The sequence below is a fragment of the Dermacentor variabilis genome, chromosome 4, assembly GCF_050947875.1.
Source record: "Dermacentor variabilis isolate Ectoservices chromosome 4, ASM5094787v1, whole genome shotgun sequence".
Taxonomy (NCBI): Eukaryota; Metazoa; Arthropoda; class Arachnida; order Ixodida; family Ixodidae; genus Dermacentor; species Dermacentor variabilis.
Window position 1 is genome coordinate 36,084,262 of NC_134571.1, and position 18,355 is coordinate 36,102,616.

General features: G+C 46.3%; 1 protein-coding gene across 4 annotated transcripts in view; it reads right to left on the reverse strand.

Moving 5' to 3' along the window:
- Window positions 1-18,355, reverse strand: part of LOC142578933 (solute carrier family 35 member F3-like) — a 225,754-nt gene that overhangs the window by 15,631 nt on the left and 191,768 nt on the right. For 3 of the 4 annotated variants that reach the window (XM_075688637.1, XM_075688640.1, XM_075688641.1), the window contains 3 exons: window positions 8,656-8,870; window positions 4,984-5,111; window positions 939-1,158 (listed from right to left, as the gene is read on the reverse strand). In XM_075688637.1, coding sequence (XP_075544752.1) covers window positions 939-1,158; window positions 4,984-5,111; window positions 8,656-8,870 — 563 coding nt within the window. Of the gene's footprint in view, window positions 1-938; window positions 1,159-4,983; window positions 5,112-8,655; window positions 8,871-16,332; window positions 16,691-18,355 lie in introns of those variants that run through there. The other variant, XM_075688638.1, reaches the window with a different exon arrangement.

Consider the following 18,355-nt stretch of genomic DNA (forward strand, 5'->3'; position numbering starts at 1 on the left):
GGCAAGTGTGGCTTGTTTTTTTACAGAAAAGCTGTATAGCTCTACCTCCCAATGGGTCTGTCGTCTCTGTAGGCAGACACTCAGGAGGCGCGTACCGCCTGCGCCACTGGGTTCATTGCAGCACCAGCAGATTGCCTTCGCCTCCCGCATCCGCGGTAGTAGTGGCGCCGGCCGTGCGTTGGAAAGAAAACCAAAGAACCCGACAGCTCGCCTTCGCACATAGCGTTCGCCGCAAGCGTTTCCCGGTAAAGATTACGGTTGCATAAGCTGCAGTTGATGGTAAGCGGCAACTGTAGCATACGAAGCAGGGAGTGACGTAACTACACTTTCGCATGTAAAAGAAGAACACGCCTAGCAGTTGATTTGTATTGTGACAGTGCTATGTGAAGGCAACGTATAGTGAGGATTCTTGAAGATGAGCGTGCATACGAGGTGCGGCGTAAGTGTGGCTAAGTGCAGTTTTTCTTCTCTCTGGTCCACTCTTTGTGGGTGCACGAAGTAGTGGCGCAAGCCAAGTCGCAGGCCGTTGAAATGCCTTGGGCTAATTAGGTAACTACATGTGAATGTCGCCATGTGAATAATTTCAAGCTACGTCAGAATGGCTAACCGCTGTAGTTGTCGTTCACAGCTTCGCTGTCCAACAACTTTCAAAGTGGTGATTGGAGACACTTTTTTTCTTTCTTATTCCTTTCATTATAGGGTAGTTATGTACATACGCGTACAAGCCTCTCCCAGGTAGAGGATATGGGTTCGGGTCCCACCCGCGGTAAGTTATATTTACGTACACTTTGGTTTTCTTTTTTTCGCTTATAATTTCAGCTTTTTAATTAAACATAATAGTTAAGCTCCCCTGTGTTTTCTGTGGTTTTCTTGTCTGCTCGCTTCCTATAGGCCAGCACACAACCGCGCAAGGCCAGGTATCGGCGCCGTTCTCTCACCCTGATCCCGACGAACTGCTCGTGCAGGATGACCCAGGAGAGCAGGTACACGAACGAGACGTTGGAGGCGTAGAGCGCCAGCACGTCCGTGGTGTCCAGGATGCGCAGGGAGTGCACCAGCGCGTAGTTGGTCACCACCCAGAGCAGGCAGAAGAGGCCGCACCGGGAGAAGAACTGGGAGAAAGTGAACTGCTTCTCCTGCAGCTGCGCCAGAGTCTCGCTGCAGCATCGGTGAAAAGAACAAGTGGGGAAATCAATTTTTGCCACCACGAGACGTGCGTAAGGTCGCCGCGCTTCTCCTGCGCAGCGTGTCGTAGAGGATCATTGCGAGCAGAATAGACGCAGCTCGTTGCCGACGAGGGCAAAGGAAGAAGTGACAGGACACACTTACCGCAGCCACCTACAACTGCTCATTTCGATGGTCGTGACCATTTCTTTTTATACCAGGCAAAAAAAAAGTTCACCGCGATATGCAAGGAAACCGCAGCAGCACAAACAAATTTAACAATATTTAAGCGTGTGCGAACGCGCTACGTCAATACTGCTCGCGACGAGTCCGAATTGCCACCTTAGCGCCGTATATTAATTTCAGGGATTGCGGGGATTTCCAGGGATTGCGATTAGGTCAGTCTTACCGTGGTCACAAACGGAGGAAACGACCATGACAACAAAACAAATTAGGTATGCTAACTAGTTTGTCTTTGTCCCAGCTGCCAAGCACGTAGGTGAGTGAAAGAAGGGACGAGCTCAGACTGGTTATGTGCCCTAGACAGGGCGTAGTGTCTAGGTTCGGACGCCTTCAAGCGCTGCACAAAAGCTCGCTATGTTCTCAAAAATAGTGTTTCGGTGTGACCAAGCTGCCAGGACGTTAGCTTGAGAGCTTTATCAGCAGGAAATGACGTAAAAACACAAATAGAGTTCGCAAGGCCACAGTAAAGTTCCTGCATCCGCACCAGCTGACGTCATATATTTTTGCATCAGCGGTCCGGTTTCACTTAAGTTTTATTCAATAAAAATAGAACACATTCCACTCCAAAGTAAGCAAAAAATTAAACGTGTAGACCTTTCCTAGGCTTATGCAAAAGCGGATCCCATGTAATTGAAAATGTTTTGAGTATGGTGGTATCATATTGACACCATCGGATCCAGGTTTGAAGCGCGGAATTTGTAAAAGCAAGAACATTCTTCCTTCCTAATAACCAAACATTCTACCCCGCATAAACGTGGCACGGAGTTCTCAGTGATTTAGTCTTTTTATTTCGTGTCCATTTGGAGTTGTCTAAAGCAAGACAAATAAACCAGTATACAAAATAAGAAATTAAAATAAACACAATGTTCTGTACACTTTAATAAAACGCATAATCCACGTTGCATAACCGCTTTTGACTACGTGCTACCACTAGGGAGCCTAATGCTTTGTCTGCAATGCTCGAACGCGCCGCACCATCAAATTTTCTAGGTCTGACCTACCATACCATGCCTGACAAATAACCTAGCCTAAACATTGTTGTCTAGCAACTTGCTTGCTACTGTTTGTTAAATAGTGCGAATTTGATAAAATAGGCCATGAGGGTCGGCTATCTCTGAAACCTCAAAAAAATTCAGCACGACAAAAAGGAAAGGTGAAGAATAAAGCAACTGAAACAACAGCAAAGACGGAAAGAGAAGAAGCAAAGATCGAACGAATAAAAACAATACTTAAGTCAAGCAGGCCTAACTTGCCATACTTTATATGTAGTCATAGAGAAAAATATATATTCAACACATGCACAGGCTTATGCCAACCCACCGCAGAATACCAGAACAAATGCACAATCAGCACATACCTATAATAATGCGTAAAAACAGAAATACTTGTACATAGTGCAGAATGAGATCACTTCACTACAGATGATGTGTGGAAGCCCTCGCCAATACACTCAAAGGAAACAAAAGAAAACGAAATTCTAATGTAAGTGCAGCCATGCATGCACAGTCGTTCTGAGGACATCACTTCATGATCGCCATTCAGAGATACTGCGTACTGTTGCTATCTACAAGAATTTCCCGAGATACTGCGACAGTGGTATGTATGCCTTTGTTTCACCGCGCACGCGCAGGGACCATGTGGCTTCGCCACGGATAAAGAACACCTATCTAGCCAATTCAAGTGGCCGTGTAGAATCTCTCACTGTTACTCGCAAGTTGTGAGTGCCTGGTGAACAGGTGCTCCACAGATGTTGCATCGCGAATGCAAGCGGAGAACGACCTCTGGCATATTTATAGTAAGAAGCAAGGTGGGTAAGCCTCCACGTGGAGGTGTTGCAATGTAGAAATGCAATGCATTTCCAGGGAACTAAGCATTCAGTCTAATGATTTTTAGACGACCAAACATGCGGGTACACTTTGATATTCGCGACACCGTGCTAATGTACCGACATTACAGTTCGAGTGCGAAATTAAAAACGGAAAAATAAATTTGCGTCCATTTTCTCTAGTAATGACCAAACTTTTGGTGCCGAATAAATGCACCTAGTAGGTGCTTTGGAGTGCACAAGGGGAACTGCCGCCATATGGGAGTGGAACAGACCACCTTTTACAGAGTTTTCCTGTTTCCACGAGATTCGGCGTGATTTGCATGGCACGGGCTCCTTGCTCAAGACTGTTCACCGCTGAAGGAAACGGATAGCCGGGAGGCGGACGCCTATCGCCATTCGGGTAATCGGTGGCGAAGTGGCAGCAGTGTGGTTTTGAACACACGTCCTCCCACGGTAGAGGCGGCCTTGAAGAATAGTTCATTCTATTAAACTTACTTATTCAGTATTGGAATTACTTATTTTAGAACGCTCCTCCACATTACACTCCACCTCGACTAAATGATGGTGATGATGTTTATTGGCACGCTGTTATAAACGGGGCGGTGACAGTCACCTAGCCTGCTTGATTTATTCGGGTTTTACTACTTTATCGTCATCTAGCCGTTTGCCTATCTGATCTCGATCTTAACATCCGTATTTGTTTGTACCGTTACCTACGCTTGCAATGACTCCGATTCTGTCAATCTCTTCCCTGATTTTTTTTTCCTCACCGATACACTAAATTTCTCTTAGTTATCTGGATTGCTGACTGGTCCATTCTTCCATCTTCTCTGAATCCCAACGCTTCAGGAGTGCGGGCCCCGCAGAGAATTACCATGTTACGTAATTTCATTACGTAACATTTCATTGCTGTCCATAGGGCCCACGATGCGGCGATCGGGCATGGCCTGACTGTCCCAACGTGGGAGCGGCCCGCAGCGCGCTGAGTCACGTACCTCAGGACCTTCATTAAAGTTTTGCATCCATCCATCCATTACGATGCACGAGTCGTTTCCGAGCATTTCCTATGACTGATGCTGTGATGCTTATTTACTCCGGCTTGTTTTTGTCCTCAGGTAACCGGTTCGGGCAGCAAATAGCAAGACACTGCCCTTTGCGTTATCACATAAATTATTCCCTCCTGATTTCTTTCTTAACGTGTTTGTCAATCGCCATGTTTGTTTGTTTGTTTGTTTGTTTGTTTGTTTGTTTGTTTGTTTGTTTGTTTCCGTCATTTGCATCCCATTTACCGTCTCTGTTTCTGTCACTTTCTTTTTTATGCCTCCTGGTTGTCTACTTATACTTTCAGTAGCCTTGTACTAGGTTGTCAACTTTCTTGACCTCTTCTTCCATTCCACTACACGCTTTTGAGGTAGACACTGAAGTCGATGGCAGTGGTGCACCTCGGCAGAAGTGATCCCTGCTCTTCAATGACACCCCACAGCAAATGTTAGGGAGCATAACTACTGCTTCAGTCGAGAGGCGTCGCAGTACTAGGATCAGTCAAAGGAAGAATTTGATGTAGAGGATAGTTTGAGAACGCGGGGGTTAGTGTTGCTCTTTACTATCTTTCTAACAGCTGACACTGCCACATGCGATACCAAAGTGGCAAACCCTTACAGAAGAGGTTAGGGACAGCTCTTCGGCTGCAGGTTCTCTCAAGAAATAACGCTGTAAAACAAAAGCAGCATCTGCTGCAGTGGTCTTACATGAGCACATTCTTGGCAGTTGTCTTCTCTGTTCGGGAGCAGAGTCGCCCCATTAAGAAGATCGGAAAGAAGAACGTGTTGAAACTTGCGCAGACCCATGTAGTGAAGAAGGGTGCGTCAAATGTGACCTGCACAAATAGAAGAAAAAAGTCAGCGGAATTCAGCGAGTCTTCTGGCTGGGTATTCATTTACAGTGACAACAACACGCTACCACAGCGGAAAGTATCCATGGTTCTATATTGAATTCAGTAAATCATAAATAAATAGAAATGCAAGTGGATGAAGAAGCAATTGGCCGCAGGTAGATACGAATCCACGGCTTCGCATTACGCGTGAGATGCTCTTACGAATTACATAACATAGCGACGGTCTCAAATCCGACAGCTTTGATGCATTCAGGTAGCATTTGCGTGCGTGCTTGCGTGCGTGCGCGCGCGCGTGTGTGTGCGTGTGCGTGTGCGTGTGCGTGTGCGCGTGTGCGCGTGTGTGCGTGTGTGTGCGTGTGTGTGCGTGTGCGTGTGTGTGCGTGTGTGTGCGTGTGTGTGCGTGTGTGTGTGTGTGTGTGTGTGTGTGTGTGTGTGTGTGTGTGTGTGTGTGTGTGTGTGTGTGTGTGTGTGTGTGTGTGTGTGTGTGTGTGTGTGTGTGTGTGTGTGTTACGCACTTTTATCGCCTTTGACAAGTTTTATGACCCAAAAATTCTCGTAGACGTGACGCCTGCGGCAGAACAAATGTTCCAGATCCGCCCTTAAGACCGTGAGCGGTTGTGCCTAACATGGTATGACTAATAAAAATCGCGCCCCTCGGTTCCCCTTCTTCTCGTATATACGCATATGCATGCATATATCAGGAGAAGGAAGAAGACCAATGGGCCAGTTTTTTTTTTATTTGAACAAGATCATGGCATATTGGAGCAGTTGTAGTAAACTAAACTTTAAAGTTGTTAGGCCAACCGTTTCGAGAGTGCAGCTACCTTCGTCAGTGCGAGTTGGGCAGTGGCTAGTGCCTCTGACTCCCAAGTGCATTTTGTCGCGTGAACAGGAATTCAATACTACTTGGTGCCGGTGGCAAGCAGCGGTTTGCGTTTTTTGTTTTGTTTTTCAACCACCTTGCAGTAAAAGAAGCTGAGAATAAACCGTGGGCTCTGACGACTTCAGAGTAACAGAAAGGACAGACGAAGGAACCGAGCAGACCCAACTTTCAGCTTGTGTCTGTTGTCACGGTAAGATAACGGAGATGTAATAGAGTCGGAATTCTGAATCATCCGCTAATGCACAGCGAGTAAAAGACGTAGCTTGAATCAAATGAATCAAAGCAACGTGAAAAGAATTCACTATGTCATGGACGAATGATATTACTTTGGCTCGCGGAAGTAAATGGGTCGAGAGAAAGACCGCTGGAATTATTTGAGGACTTCGACGTGATTTGTCACGAGATTTATGTTCGATGAAATAATAATGTTGAGTGGAAGAAGCCAACTCATTAAACATTTAATTAAATTAGGGAGTGTTACGTGCGAAAACCATGACTTGATTATGAAGCACGCCGCAGTGGGGGACTATGGAATAACTTGGACCACAAGGGGTTCTTTAACGTGCACCTTAATCTAAGTACATGGGTGTTTTCGCATTTCGCCCCCATCGAAATGCGGCCGCCATGGCCAGGATTCAACCCCGCGATCTCGTACTTAGCAGCCCAACACCACAGCCACTAAGCAACCACGGCGGGTAAGCCAAACCATGCCTCTGGGAATAAAAATTTTGCATTGGCATTCGGCAATGCCATTCTAGTAAATATCACTTCAAATTTTCTCGTGTAACACTATCTGCTGGACTAGGATGGTGAAAAAAAGGATGAATAAGATGGTGAAAATCAACATAATTTAAAATGAATGATTTGGCATGTTCCCTTGAACAGATTAAATTTTTCACTCTTGAAGCGGTGATATATTGGCACGTGGACTTGTTTATCTTTTTCGGGTGAGCACTTTTTGCCCTCTAACAAACGTTATCGCTCGGCGCGGTACGCGCCGGCATGTATCGGAAGTTTCTGGAATGTTATCGATGGTTCTATCCGCTGCCTGTTGTCGCCCAACCTTGTGTAATCTGATTGCACGTACGCGCGGCGCTAACGGTGTAGAACTATCTGGAAGACACGCGGGCACCTGCGATAACTCTGGAAGATTCGATGGGTTGTGTATAAAAGTCGACGCGCTTGACCGGAAGATCAGATTTTCGATGATCGCCGAATGTGTTCGCCGCTATCGTTGTGCTTTGAGCGTAGCCTGTTTTTGAGGGCGCAGGTTCGCCCAGTAAAACACTAGTTTCGCTATTCACACCTTTCTGCTTTTCTGCTTTCTTCACTGTCACTACCACGTGACAGTATGCTGAAGTTCGTAGAATCCCCTATTCCTGGCCTTTAAGAGATACCACCACTAGTGCGTCTGCTGACTCATTCAAAATTAAGCCAATGTGTCCTGGTACCCATACCGAACCCTTGAGGCGTAAGTGTTGGGAGATAGATGAATAAAATTCTCGGAGGACAGTAGATGTATCTGGTGGTGGCAGAGTAGACATTACGAACAAAAAATGGCCATGATTATGGCTGAAAAATAGGCGTGCGAAGTTTTCATAAAGCTACAGTGATAGCCAATAACTCTGCCTGGAATGCTGGTGTAAAGTCAGACAGTCGAAGACGAGAAGACCAGCGTATTGATGGTGAAAAAAATTCAACCCCTGCCTTTTCTTCACTAACAGGGGAACTTGTGGCTATTAGTGTATTTATTTGGCAATTCTCAAGGGGTTCTTCTAACAAGCCTTTTAGGGAGTTAATATGCAGGTGTTTAGCATTTTTAGGAAATATATTATGAAATTGAACGCTTACTGCAGGAGTGTAGCAGTGTGAGCAATGCAGTGCCAGTCATGGACTACGTTACCGTTTTCTTCTGTTAAAAATTAAAATAAATAATGGGGCTTTACGTGCCAAGCCACTTACTGATTGAGGCACGCCGTAGTGGAGGACTCCAAAAATTTCGGCCACCTGAGGTTCTTTAACGTGGACCTAAATCTAAATACACGGTTGCTTTCACCCCCATCGAAATGCGGCTGCCATGGCCGCGACTCGATCCCACGACCTCGTGCTCAGCAGCCCAACACCATAGCCACTGAGCAACCACGGCGGGTTTTTCTTCGCTTTATGGAAATGGCGAAATTGAGCATGAGGAAGCGGCTTGATGACGATACGATATCGACGGCAACGGTCGTCGTGAGCGTAACAAAATGGGCGGACAAAGCAACCCCAATTTCGAACACTATCTGCTGTTGCAGTAATATATTAGCACAGACTACATTATTTGCTTTATTTGTTCGTGCTTTCATTCCAAGTGTACTCTATGTGACATTATAATTTGTGTCTCATTTCTGTTTGAGTTTGCAATGCAACCAGTGTATAAAGCTTTTGTATATATGTGTGCCTTATCTACTTGAGCAGTGCGCAGGGAGGGGGAGGGTGGGTGGAGGATGAGGGCCAGGTTACTGCCAGGCAGAGATCATCTGCCTTTAGCACTTTCATCCTAGACCAAGTTGTGTCTAAAATAATGTTGGAAATAATTAAATAAATACATGCCGAGATATATTTATGACTCGCGCATCTGTCGGTCAATGGCGCGTCGGGTACCTCGGTAACGTTGAGCCGACCCTCCCTGGTGAGCCTCTGGTTGGCGGGGCTGTTGCTCTCGGCGAACGTGGCCTTGAGCATGTGCGCCGCCCCGACCCACGAGGCAGCGATGAGCAGCGTCATCACGAGACCCAGCGACACCTTGCGGCTGTTCTCGTTGCAACAGCGCCTGTCCGTCTTCGTCCCCGGTGGCACTCCATCCGCTGGGCCGTCGCCTGCGGGTCGCCGAGATCTGTTATTCTTATTCGGTTTGAGAACCCATATACAAGTTAAAGAGAGAGAAAAAAATAATTCAATGAGCAGGCTGGCAACTGCCATCGAAAGGGGCGTAACACCTGCCTAGTCTTCAAAAACTATTGGACAGGAACACAGAAATGGTAAATAGGAAGAAGAGGAGGAAAAACGAAAGGAAAAAAACGAATTTTCGGGTAAAAATAAAAGAAACGAAACAAAGCTATGCCGCTCTTCGGGAAAGCCAAAATCCAAAGTGGAGGACTTCGAGTTGATTTCGACCACCAGGGATTTTTTATCGCGCACCCAAAGGACGGCACATGAGAGAGTTTTTGCAATCCGCCGTGATCGAAGTGAGCTCTCCGCGGCCGGGAAACAAAGCCGCGACCCCGTGCGCCGCAACAGAGAGCCACGGTAATTTAGACACCGTGTCGAGCTCCTACGAACTGTAAGCATAGCACTACCCGGCCATCATAAGAGTTCCTACACCGTGACGCTGTGTAGACTCCTTCGGCCAGGTGTTTTGGTGGCCGCCAGGACACGTTACCAATACGGGCCAGGCATCCACAATTCCGCAACAAACGCACGATATTGTACAATTGATCAGTATGCAAAAAAAGAAAAGAAAATTGCACGCATGCACTCAGACTTTTACGAATACTCTGTAATTTCAAATCCTTTCTTACAAAATTGAAACAATGCCTGTGTCAAAAGCCCATTATGGCGCCATCATATGAACCTGAATTAAGATCATCCACAGATACCCCGGGAATGCAAGGGATGTCCAGAGACTCAAGTTTCATCATAATGTCGAATGCTGCCAAAAACACTTTTTGAGGCCGTAAGAAAGGGCGTAGCCGACCTGCGAGGCAGGCAGAGCAGGTGCAATGGTAGATGTTACAAGTAGGCAGAACTTTGGATTGTTCAGAATAGGTGCCAAGGTGTCAAAGGTTCGGCTTGGCTTGTGCACGGCCTGCCCTCCAGGACTCCCATGACTGCGCCATAAAGCTTTCGCTGAATGATGTCTCCACGACTGTTCTTGGCTATCCAAATTTCACGTAGCATTTTTATGCGCTCGTGTATCGTGCAGCAAGGAAACAAACAAACAAATAACCAAACAACAACAGTAACATAATTGGAACTTTCTAGCCCTAAGCGCGAACATATTTTTTTTTTTATTTAGTGACCTGCGGCATGGGACCGCTGGCATTTATAACAAATGTACACGTTGGCACGTCTACATAACTGTGAATAAGCATTGCTTATAACAAAATAAGCGATATACGCGTAATATAATCATGGAATACAGGAAGCATAACTCGATTTTCTTAGCTAATATCCTTCAAAGCTACGCAGCTGCTTTAATTCTCCACAAAGCAAGCGGAGAAATGCCAACCACGAAAGGGCTTAGACAAGAAGGCGCAATCTCTCCCATGTTATTCACAGGATGCTTAGAATAAGTATTCAAACTATTGGACTGGGTAGAATTGGGAGTGACGATCAAGGGCGAATATCTCAGCAACCTGGGGTTTGCAGATGACATTAACCTGTTCAGCAACGCTGAAGATGACTAGCAATCAATGACTCAGGGCTAACCGAGAAAGAGCGAGAGTGGGATTGAAGATTAATACGCAGAAGACAGAGGTAATGTTCAATAGCTTTGACGATGACGATGATGATGATGATGATGATGATGATGATGATGATGATGATCAAACTATCGTAACATTGGTAATCACAAACAAATTCATTTGCTGCCTTCAATGTAGGCAGTCGAGAAGAGAAATAAGGTACACGGTCTCCACACAGCCGCAGCCTGCTTATGTGCAGAACGGTAAATTGAAGCCGAACGACGGAGAACTCGTAAATGCCCATGGCAGAAAAACAAGAAACCGACAACTGGCATTGTGACATGCACATTAGATGATGCCGCATAACTATGCGTAATATATGAGAATAGCAAGAACTACACCGACGGCAGAAAATGAGACGACGACAAGCGCCTGACTCACAACTAAAGCTTTTCCTTTGCCCCTCCCCTCGGAACAGGGTAGCCAACGGGAGATAATCTCTGTTTAGCCTCCCTTTCTTTCCTTTGCCTTGTCTCTCCCTCTCTCTCTCTCTCTCTCTTAGTGAGCCCAAGACCAAAATATATACATATGCGCACATGCACAGTATGTCTGTTAAAGCTCTATATGTGAGCCAGCGGTGGCCATCTTCTCATTCTGTGTGCTCTGCGTAGCATATGTTCCTTTATACATTATGAATACGTACTAATTGGCCCAGCTTTTCGTCCTTGTACGTACAGCTATAACATGCGTCCAGACATTACAAACGTCCGTCTAGTTCGAGCTGCGAGACAGCTTTCTTGTTTAATAAAGTTCTGTCGACAAATGCGACAAATGATGCATACCGTGAAAGTATTCTTAAATTTCACCCTTCGAAACAACATCTCGTCTGAACTCACTAAAGAAGAAGAAATACAAACATATCCATCGATATTTTTATTTTATTGTTTAGCTACAAGTGGCCGAAGTGTTTTGTTCATCGTTGGGCGTGATACGTGATTCTCGTACAGGTGCTTTAGTGCGTACGTAATAGGTTGCGTGTGGTACTTGCCACACGTAACTGATTGTTTTTCCCTTGCGTGCGTGTGTTGCTCGGCAAAAGTTTGTTGTTGTGGGTGGCTTCGCCACAATAAGAGTAATTATGGGGGGAAGCCGGCTTCAATTATTCCTTTCGTTCTAGGGGCGATTGAATTGCGTACAAAGTATTCACGAGTTTGCGCTAATAGAAACGTTGCCATGACAACAGCAAGAGTCAGAATATATATATATATATATATATATATATATATATATATATATATATATATATATATATATATATATATATATATATATATATATATATATATATATATCATAATTTGCGCAGGCGTGTCATATGGCATATAACACCGTCGTCCTACGGATTCCAAATCCAGTGGTCTAATAAAATTGCGCTGCCAGTAGATCGAGCCCTGGTGTGTACTACGACTATACTGGCACCCTCGCGACTCGCTGTGCGGATCGTGAGCCGCAAGCTGAATGGCGGTTAGAAAAGCAGTACCCAGTCACGGTCTAGCTGTATGACAAATGGAGCGTGGCAGCAGTAGCGAACATCCGCGTACGTTGGAGAAGCTCAATAATTTTCAATTGGTTCTTCATCTTGAAGAAAAGAAAAGGCGTTTCGCATGGAGAAGGAGAGAAAGCAATAATTGAAAAAACAGGAAGCTCAATCAGACGAGTGTCCGGTTTGCCGTCATTTAACCTGCGATGCGAAATTAGCCGCTATTAAGGACAAATGTGGCGGTGAATATCTTGAATAAAGTTGTATGATGCGCTGTCCTCAAGTTTCGCATATAAATGTACGCCGTAAATGAAAACAAGAATATTAAGAATAAAATAAAATAATTGTTATGAGCAATTGCACTAAATTATACATATTCTGACTACGAAATTATGCCAGTTAAGCAAAAGTGGCTTGCACAAACGCTTTAGGCTCCTTGGCGTATGCAATTCAAGCGAAAATTTTATAAGAGTTTGACTTCCAGAACACGGTTACACCTTTTCAGTTAAGTACCTATTGGATGCTGGTGGATTCCATATATAAATTTCTCCAAAACAACTTAAACGTCAGACAGACAGAAAATTCAATCGACATTTTGACGTAACCTGTTCTTTAAATCTAAGTTTAAGCATGACGCAAAGAGGAACGCCGACTCGAATAAAGTTACTAATATACGGCTGCCGCCTTGTGATCAATAAATATATTTGCTTCTTGCGTCATACTAAAGGCAACTACCAGTACAAAGCCCAGCTGTGCTGGTTTACATGGTTTCATACAACGTGGACGGTTCAAATAATTATGCCATCAGCGCGAAAGAGTATCGCCCGAGTCTTCCACGTGTCCTACGACGATAGTCACGACGATGGATAAGCAACGTTTGAGTCACAAGCAAAAGCGTTTTGTAAGATCGAACGGTCTGCAACAATATGGTGGAGGTTCTTTTTGCTCTAACCATTAGACTGTTCTTCATGGGAACGGGCCTAAAAGTAAGTGTAAGGCGTCCTTGTCATCCTTAACGAGCAGCAAGCCAACTTCGTTTACTGTACGTGCAGACAAAAAGTAAAGCGACGTTATAGAAAGCGCTATATAAACCATAACCGCCTTGAAACAACGGTTATTCGGGGCATGCTACCAACATGCAGAAAAAGACCTTGAAACAACAACAAAAAAGAACATTATAGATCAGTCACCAGCGTGCGGTCACGGCCAACCACGTCTGCGTCCCGAGACCTAGTTTCGCACTTTAACGAGAATGTTTTCCTCGGTCGAAAGCCTCCTGTACTGGAGCGCTACCCAAGAGACGTATGTCCTCGTATGTTTTAGATGCATAAAAGCAGCGCTTGCTCAATAACGATAGCTTGCACTGCACGCGGGCGAAAAAATAAAAAAATAAAGCGCGAGGGTAAACACAGCCCCACGCGAAACAAGAAACTCCGTTCCGGCAAGGTCAATCGATACCCAAAGGGGCTCCACAGAAGTTTCCCTCGAATCCCCTTGCTTCCACCAGCCTGACAGACGGACGAGCATCGCAGTCGCATTTCGAGTAGCGGCCCCGGTCGATGTCGCATGAGCGGAGTGGGTCGTGTGTATACGGGGCTCAAGGTCCCCCCATCGAATGCCCCGCGTGGCGTGCCTGGATGGCACCGATTCCAGTCTATATGTGGAAGCGAACGAAGGACTCAAATGTATCCGGAGCTGCGTCCTGCGAAACAAAAGCACTCGTGTAGCGTTACAGCCATTTGCTTATCCGTGGCCTTGCGTCCGGCACGGAATCGTATATAGAGACGACGCGAGCGAGCCCCGGCCTTTAATTGCACGGTGTCACAGCGCCCGCCTTCGCCCTGAGTCACAAACAAACCGCGTCCTGTCTCAGCAATAGCGTGCATTGCTGCGGACGCTATAGAGGTGTCACCGAGAATCACAGGGCTCAAGTTTACGAAGGTCACCGCTCACGTAAGTGCTCTGGCTCCTGTCGATGAGTAATACTCATCGACAGGAGCCAGAGCGCTGGTCGAACGTAGCCGAGAATCTGATAGCCCAGTCAGTGGTCGATTGGAAACAGTTATTTGGGGGGCGACGGCTTAATTAAACTAAATTCTCGCAGGCTGACGTCCCCCCTAAGCAGCGCAGCGCTGCACGGCATCATCGAGATAGACAGCGGCGAGTGTGCGTGCCCAGCGCTGAACACGCGGCGTTGTTGTGCCAGCGCAATGCCGGTTACGACACGCCCGGCCAGAACGTGACTAGCGTAAATAATGAAAAAGAAAGAAACAGCGCGAAGTGGACGCTTTTTTAGAGCGCGATCGAAAAGGGCAAGGGCAGCGGGTTGCTCCGAGGTTCGGCATACCTCATCAATTCAATGAAGCACAATAACTGTTGTATTCACTCGTAGCGGAGGCCGGACGCCCGTGTTCATAAAATGTCCTTATACGCTAGAACTGCTCGTTGGAGCAAATAGCAGCGTGTCGACATGTTGAGCATGTTACCAGCGAAGGAAGCCAGTTGATGGCAAACAAAAAGAAGAAGAAAGGAAAAGCTCGTGAATAGAAAGCTCCGTGAATTAAACTACATACATAATGACAGGACGCAACACAACGTGATACTAAAAGCAGAGTATAGGAGCTCGATTCCCTGCGTTTACTACACGCAACCCACCAACTGTCTGAACTCAGTTGTGGTCCGTGAGAAGCCATAATTATAAACATAACTCATTCATGTTTTTTAGAGAGTGTCAATGGATGAAACAATGGCTCTCCTTCTATTGCCACCACACAATCCTTCCTTACAAATACAAATTTAATACAATCGCCCGAAGACGAGAAGCCAGCGTTTACATCTTTTTTTTTGTACAATATTAAGCACCAAATTCGTAAAGCTTTCTTATACGTACACAGTTTAGCACTGGTCGGATGCCCTCGCTAATGATACGCTGGCTATCATTATTGCTGGGCGCCTGCTTTTAACGAATCACTCTAGCGTTCGAAGTGCTTCGTCAATACGAGCCCAGTTAAGCGTTGTGCCCCTTCCGGTGGCAGTTTGCAGCCTGCTCCTCGCTTTCCCTTTCCTGTCTAGTGCATATATGTTTGCAAAGCGAATAATAATAATAAATAACAATAATTGTTTAGCAGTGCTATTTCATGGGCGCTGTCTTCGTTATTCGTGTGGCTTCGTTATTCATGTGGCTTTCTTATTCACATTCACGCATTAACACACTGAAATTTTCACATCTTACATTTCCTGTTATTACATTCGCAAGTCACTACAGTAAGCTGTCCAAACAAAGCTGCACTACCACATCCAACACAACGTGCGGCAAGGATTTCTGGAGATTGTAGTTATCTGAGCACATGTGCGGACAACTTCTCTCCAAAAAAACAAAGCGCGAATCATTCTAATAACGCCCGACTGGTTGAGTACCACGGGATGTCCACCATCGAGGGTCACCAACTGTCTGAACTCAGTTGTGGTCCGTGAGAAGCCATAATTATAAACATAACTCATTCATGTTTTTTAGAGAGTGTCAATGGATGAAACAATGGCTCTCCTTCTATATGCCACCACACAATCCTTCCTTACAAATAACTTCACATTTACTGTACTGGAAATATGTGTACATGCTCCAAAGCTCAATCGCTACCGCGATTCACCCGCATAAGTACCGCGACATTTTTAAGGTTCTTCCCGAAACTGCACACTAAACTACACGAACACAGAGTCCTCATCAGACAAACTGCCCAACTCCCACCACTGGACCGTTTTCACCTCTTGGTCAGCATCCCACACAGAGAATATAAATTACAACCACTGTATCGAATAATCCTACACTCGCCACGTCCACTGGCCATAAAAGCCACATCAACTAGTTGGGAGTCACCAAGGCAGCCGTTCGTGCAAGGAGTTCAAGCAACGTCGTAGAGCGAATAGCGGATTAATTCGTGTTTTCCCACCAAAACATTAGAGTTGCCAATAAGGGCAGCGGAGGACTTCTAATTTCCACCGGCTGGAGTGGCGTGGATAATTGGGATAAATGGTAGTGGAAATGCTGAAGAGAGCGCTCAGACGACGACACGCAAAGAAACGCTTGTCCGTTTTTTCTCATCGCGTGTTGCCATCCCAGCGCTCCACTCCCCGCGAATAAATGAAGTGATTTGACCTGCATTTCAGTCTAATTACAGAATCCCTTCCTTTTTTTTTTGTTTCAATCAAAATGCGTGTCTGCCGCCGCAGACGGCAAATCTAGACCACGACCAGCAGCAGAACGACATATAACCCGAACGCGAGAATTGCTATATGCAGTCGAACGTCCCAGTGATCCAGAAGCTACGGCGTTTTCACCTTCGTGCAGTAGCGGTAGGACGGAGAGCGCGAACTCCTCGCTAAGCCTGGACTCGTTCTTGCGGCGGCAACACTTCGGCCAGCTGGACCTCTTGGCCCCGTGGTACGCGGCCGCCGCGGACGACTCGGCCACGAACGGTGCCAGCGAGGCACCTCCGCTGCCGCGAGGCGAGTGGCGACGACAACAGAGAAGCGGTTCGCTGACGGAGCACAGCTCCGTCTCGGAGCCGCTGCCTTCGGCGCACTGGGTGAGCGATAGGCTGAACATGCTGCTCTCCAGAAGCACTGCCGCTGGAACGCACATCACAACGCTGGGCTTGCACGCACGATACCCACTGCTACTACTGCTACTACTACTGCGGCCCGTACAACAAACCGTCACGGCTCACATTCTCCCGCCTTGCTTTTCGCACTGACCGGGGCAGACTGGGGCGCGTGGCTACTTCCCTAAATGTGCAAGTGTTCTACAGTGGCCCGCGCCGTGAGTCGCCTATCGACAATTTCGCGGCGCCGTGAGAGGCGAGTTGATGAGGGGGCGGCCACGAAAGAAAAGGGGGGAGGGGAGAAAGAGGCTTTGCACGCGTGACGTGGCTTCCTGTTTCCGGTCAGGCCTCGTCCCGCCAGGTGGACCGGTCATGCCACGCTTATTATCGATGCCCAGGTGAAGGCAGAGGGAGACGAGAGGTGGAGGAAGGAAAGGAGGCTACCGTCCCTTCGCTTGGCAACGTTGTTGTCCCCAAAGACCGGGTGCAGCGAACGCCGGCGAGTGGCCGATGGTCAAGCTGGGGGCGAGCCGTCGCTATGGACGCTGTATACGCTTTACACTCGTGAGCGGGCGCTTGTTGCGTGTCTCTCGATCAAAAGAATTCGTTCACGGGCTAGTTGGTAAATTGTTCTTGAGAACTGAGTTTGTGGGGTGCTAGTTGACAGGATGTAAAGGAACGCAAATAACGTAGACGGCCGGTGACATTCTTTGTCTTGCTGAGTACTGCGTGTAACGTCAATTTTCGGCGCTACTTTTCATCTCGGAAAACGTATAAATTATCACTGGTTTCCAGGTAGTCGCGGTAAGTCTAAATGGACCCGTCCTCCATGGCGCACTTAAGTTCCTCAATCATCGATGTGTGCTCACGTTGGCACACAATCTGTATGCTCTGCAACTGTGTACAACGATTATGCGCAACGATGCGAGGAACAGAACTGCAGCGTAATATTTTACAAATACATAGAAAGCGCTACGGCTTTTGATTATACACGAGTGGCGTGGCAGTTACCCTCACATTCGTGCTTTCAATTTTACTCCAAGCTCGTTTAACGAATAAACAAGAACTATTGCTGGACATTTTTTTTTCTTGCAAATGAACACGTCTTCGAATGTTTAAACCGCATATTGAAATAAAAATTCAAGGGATAGACTCTCCTATCCTCTTGGGGATCACTTTGTTCTTAAGCCTCTAGTTTAAATTCCTCATTGCCGATATAAGGTACTCTCATATGGAGAAGTGAAAGGGTCGGCAACCACCAAAAAGTTGAAGAATTCTTTTTCCCACTTTAGTGGCTCAGTGTCTATGGTCTCCCGCTGCTTATCGCAAGGTCTAGGCTTCGATTCTCGGCGGTGGCAACTGTGTTCCGAAGGAGGAACATTACAAAAAGCCTCTTGTATCGTGCTCCTGGCGCATATAAGTTAACATTATGCGGTCAAAATAATCCGGCGCACTACTGACGTCCCCGTTTCGCCTTTTTCTCACATCCTGTGTGTTCCCTAGGGAAGTTAAGCCCACTCATTTAACTGGTAAAACAATCAAACACATTGTAGCTTTACGTCAATAACTATAGCTCATGTTAACGTGGACAAAGTTCGCCAAACGGTTGGGTTCATTTTCTTGTTTGTCACTATGCTTCAATTCTTAATGTAAAAGCAATTCAAACATACAACGTGAGTAAACAATTACGAGAACACTGACACTTTGCCACAAGCAGTGCTTGAAAATGCCTTACTATAACATATGCAATACAACGTAAA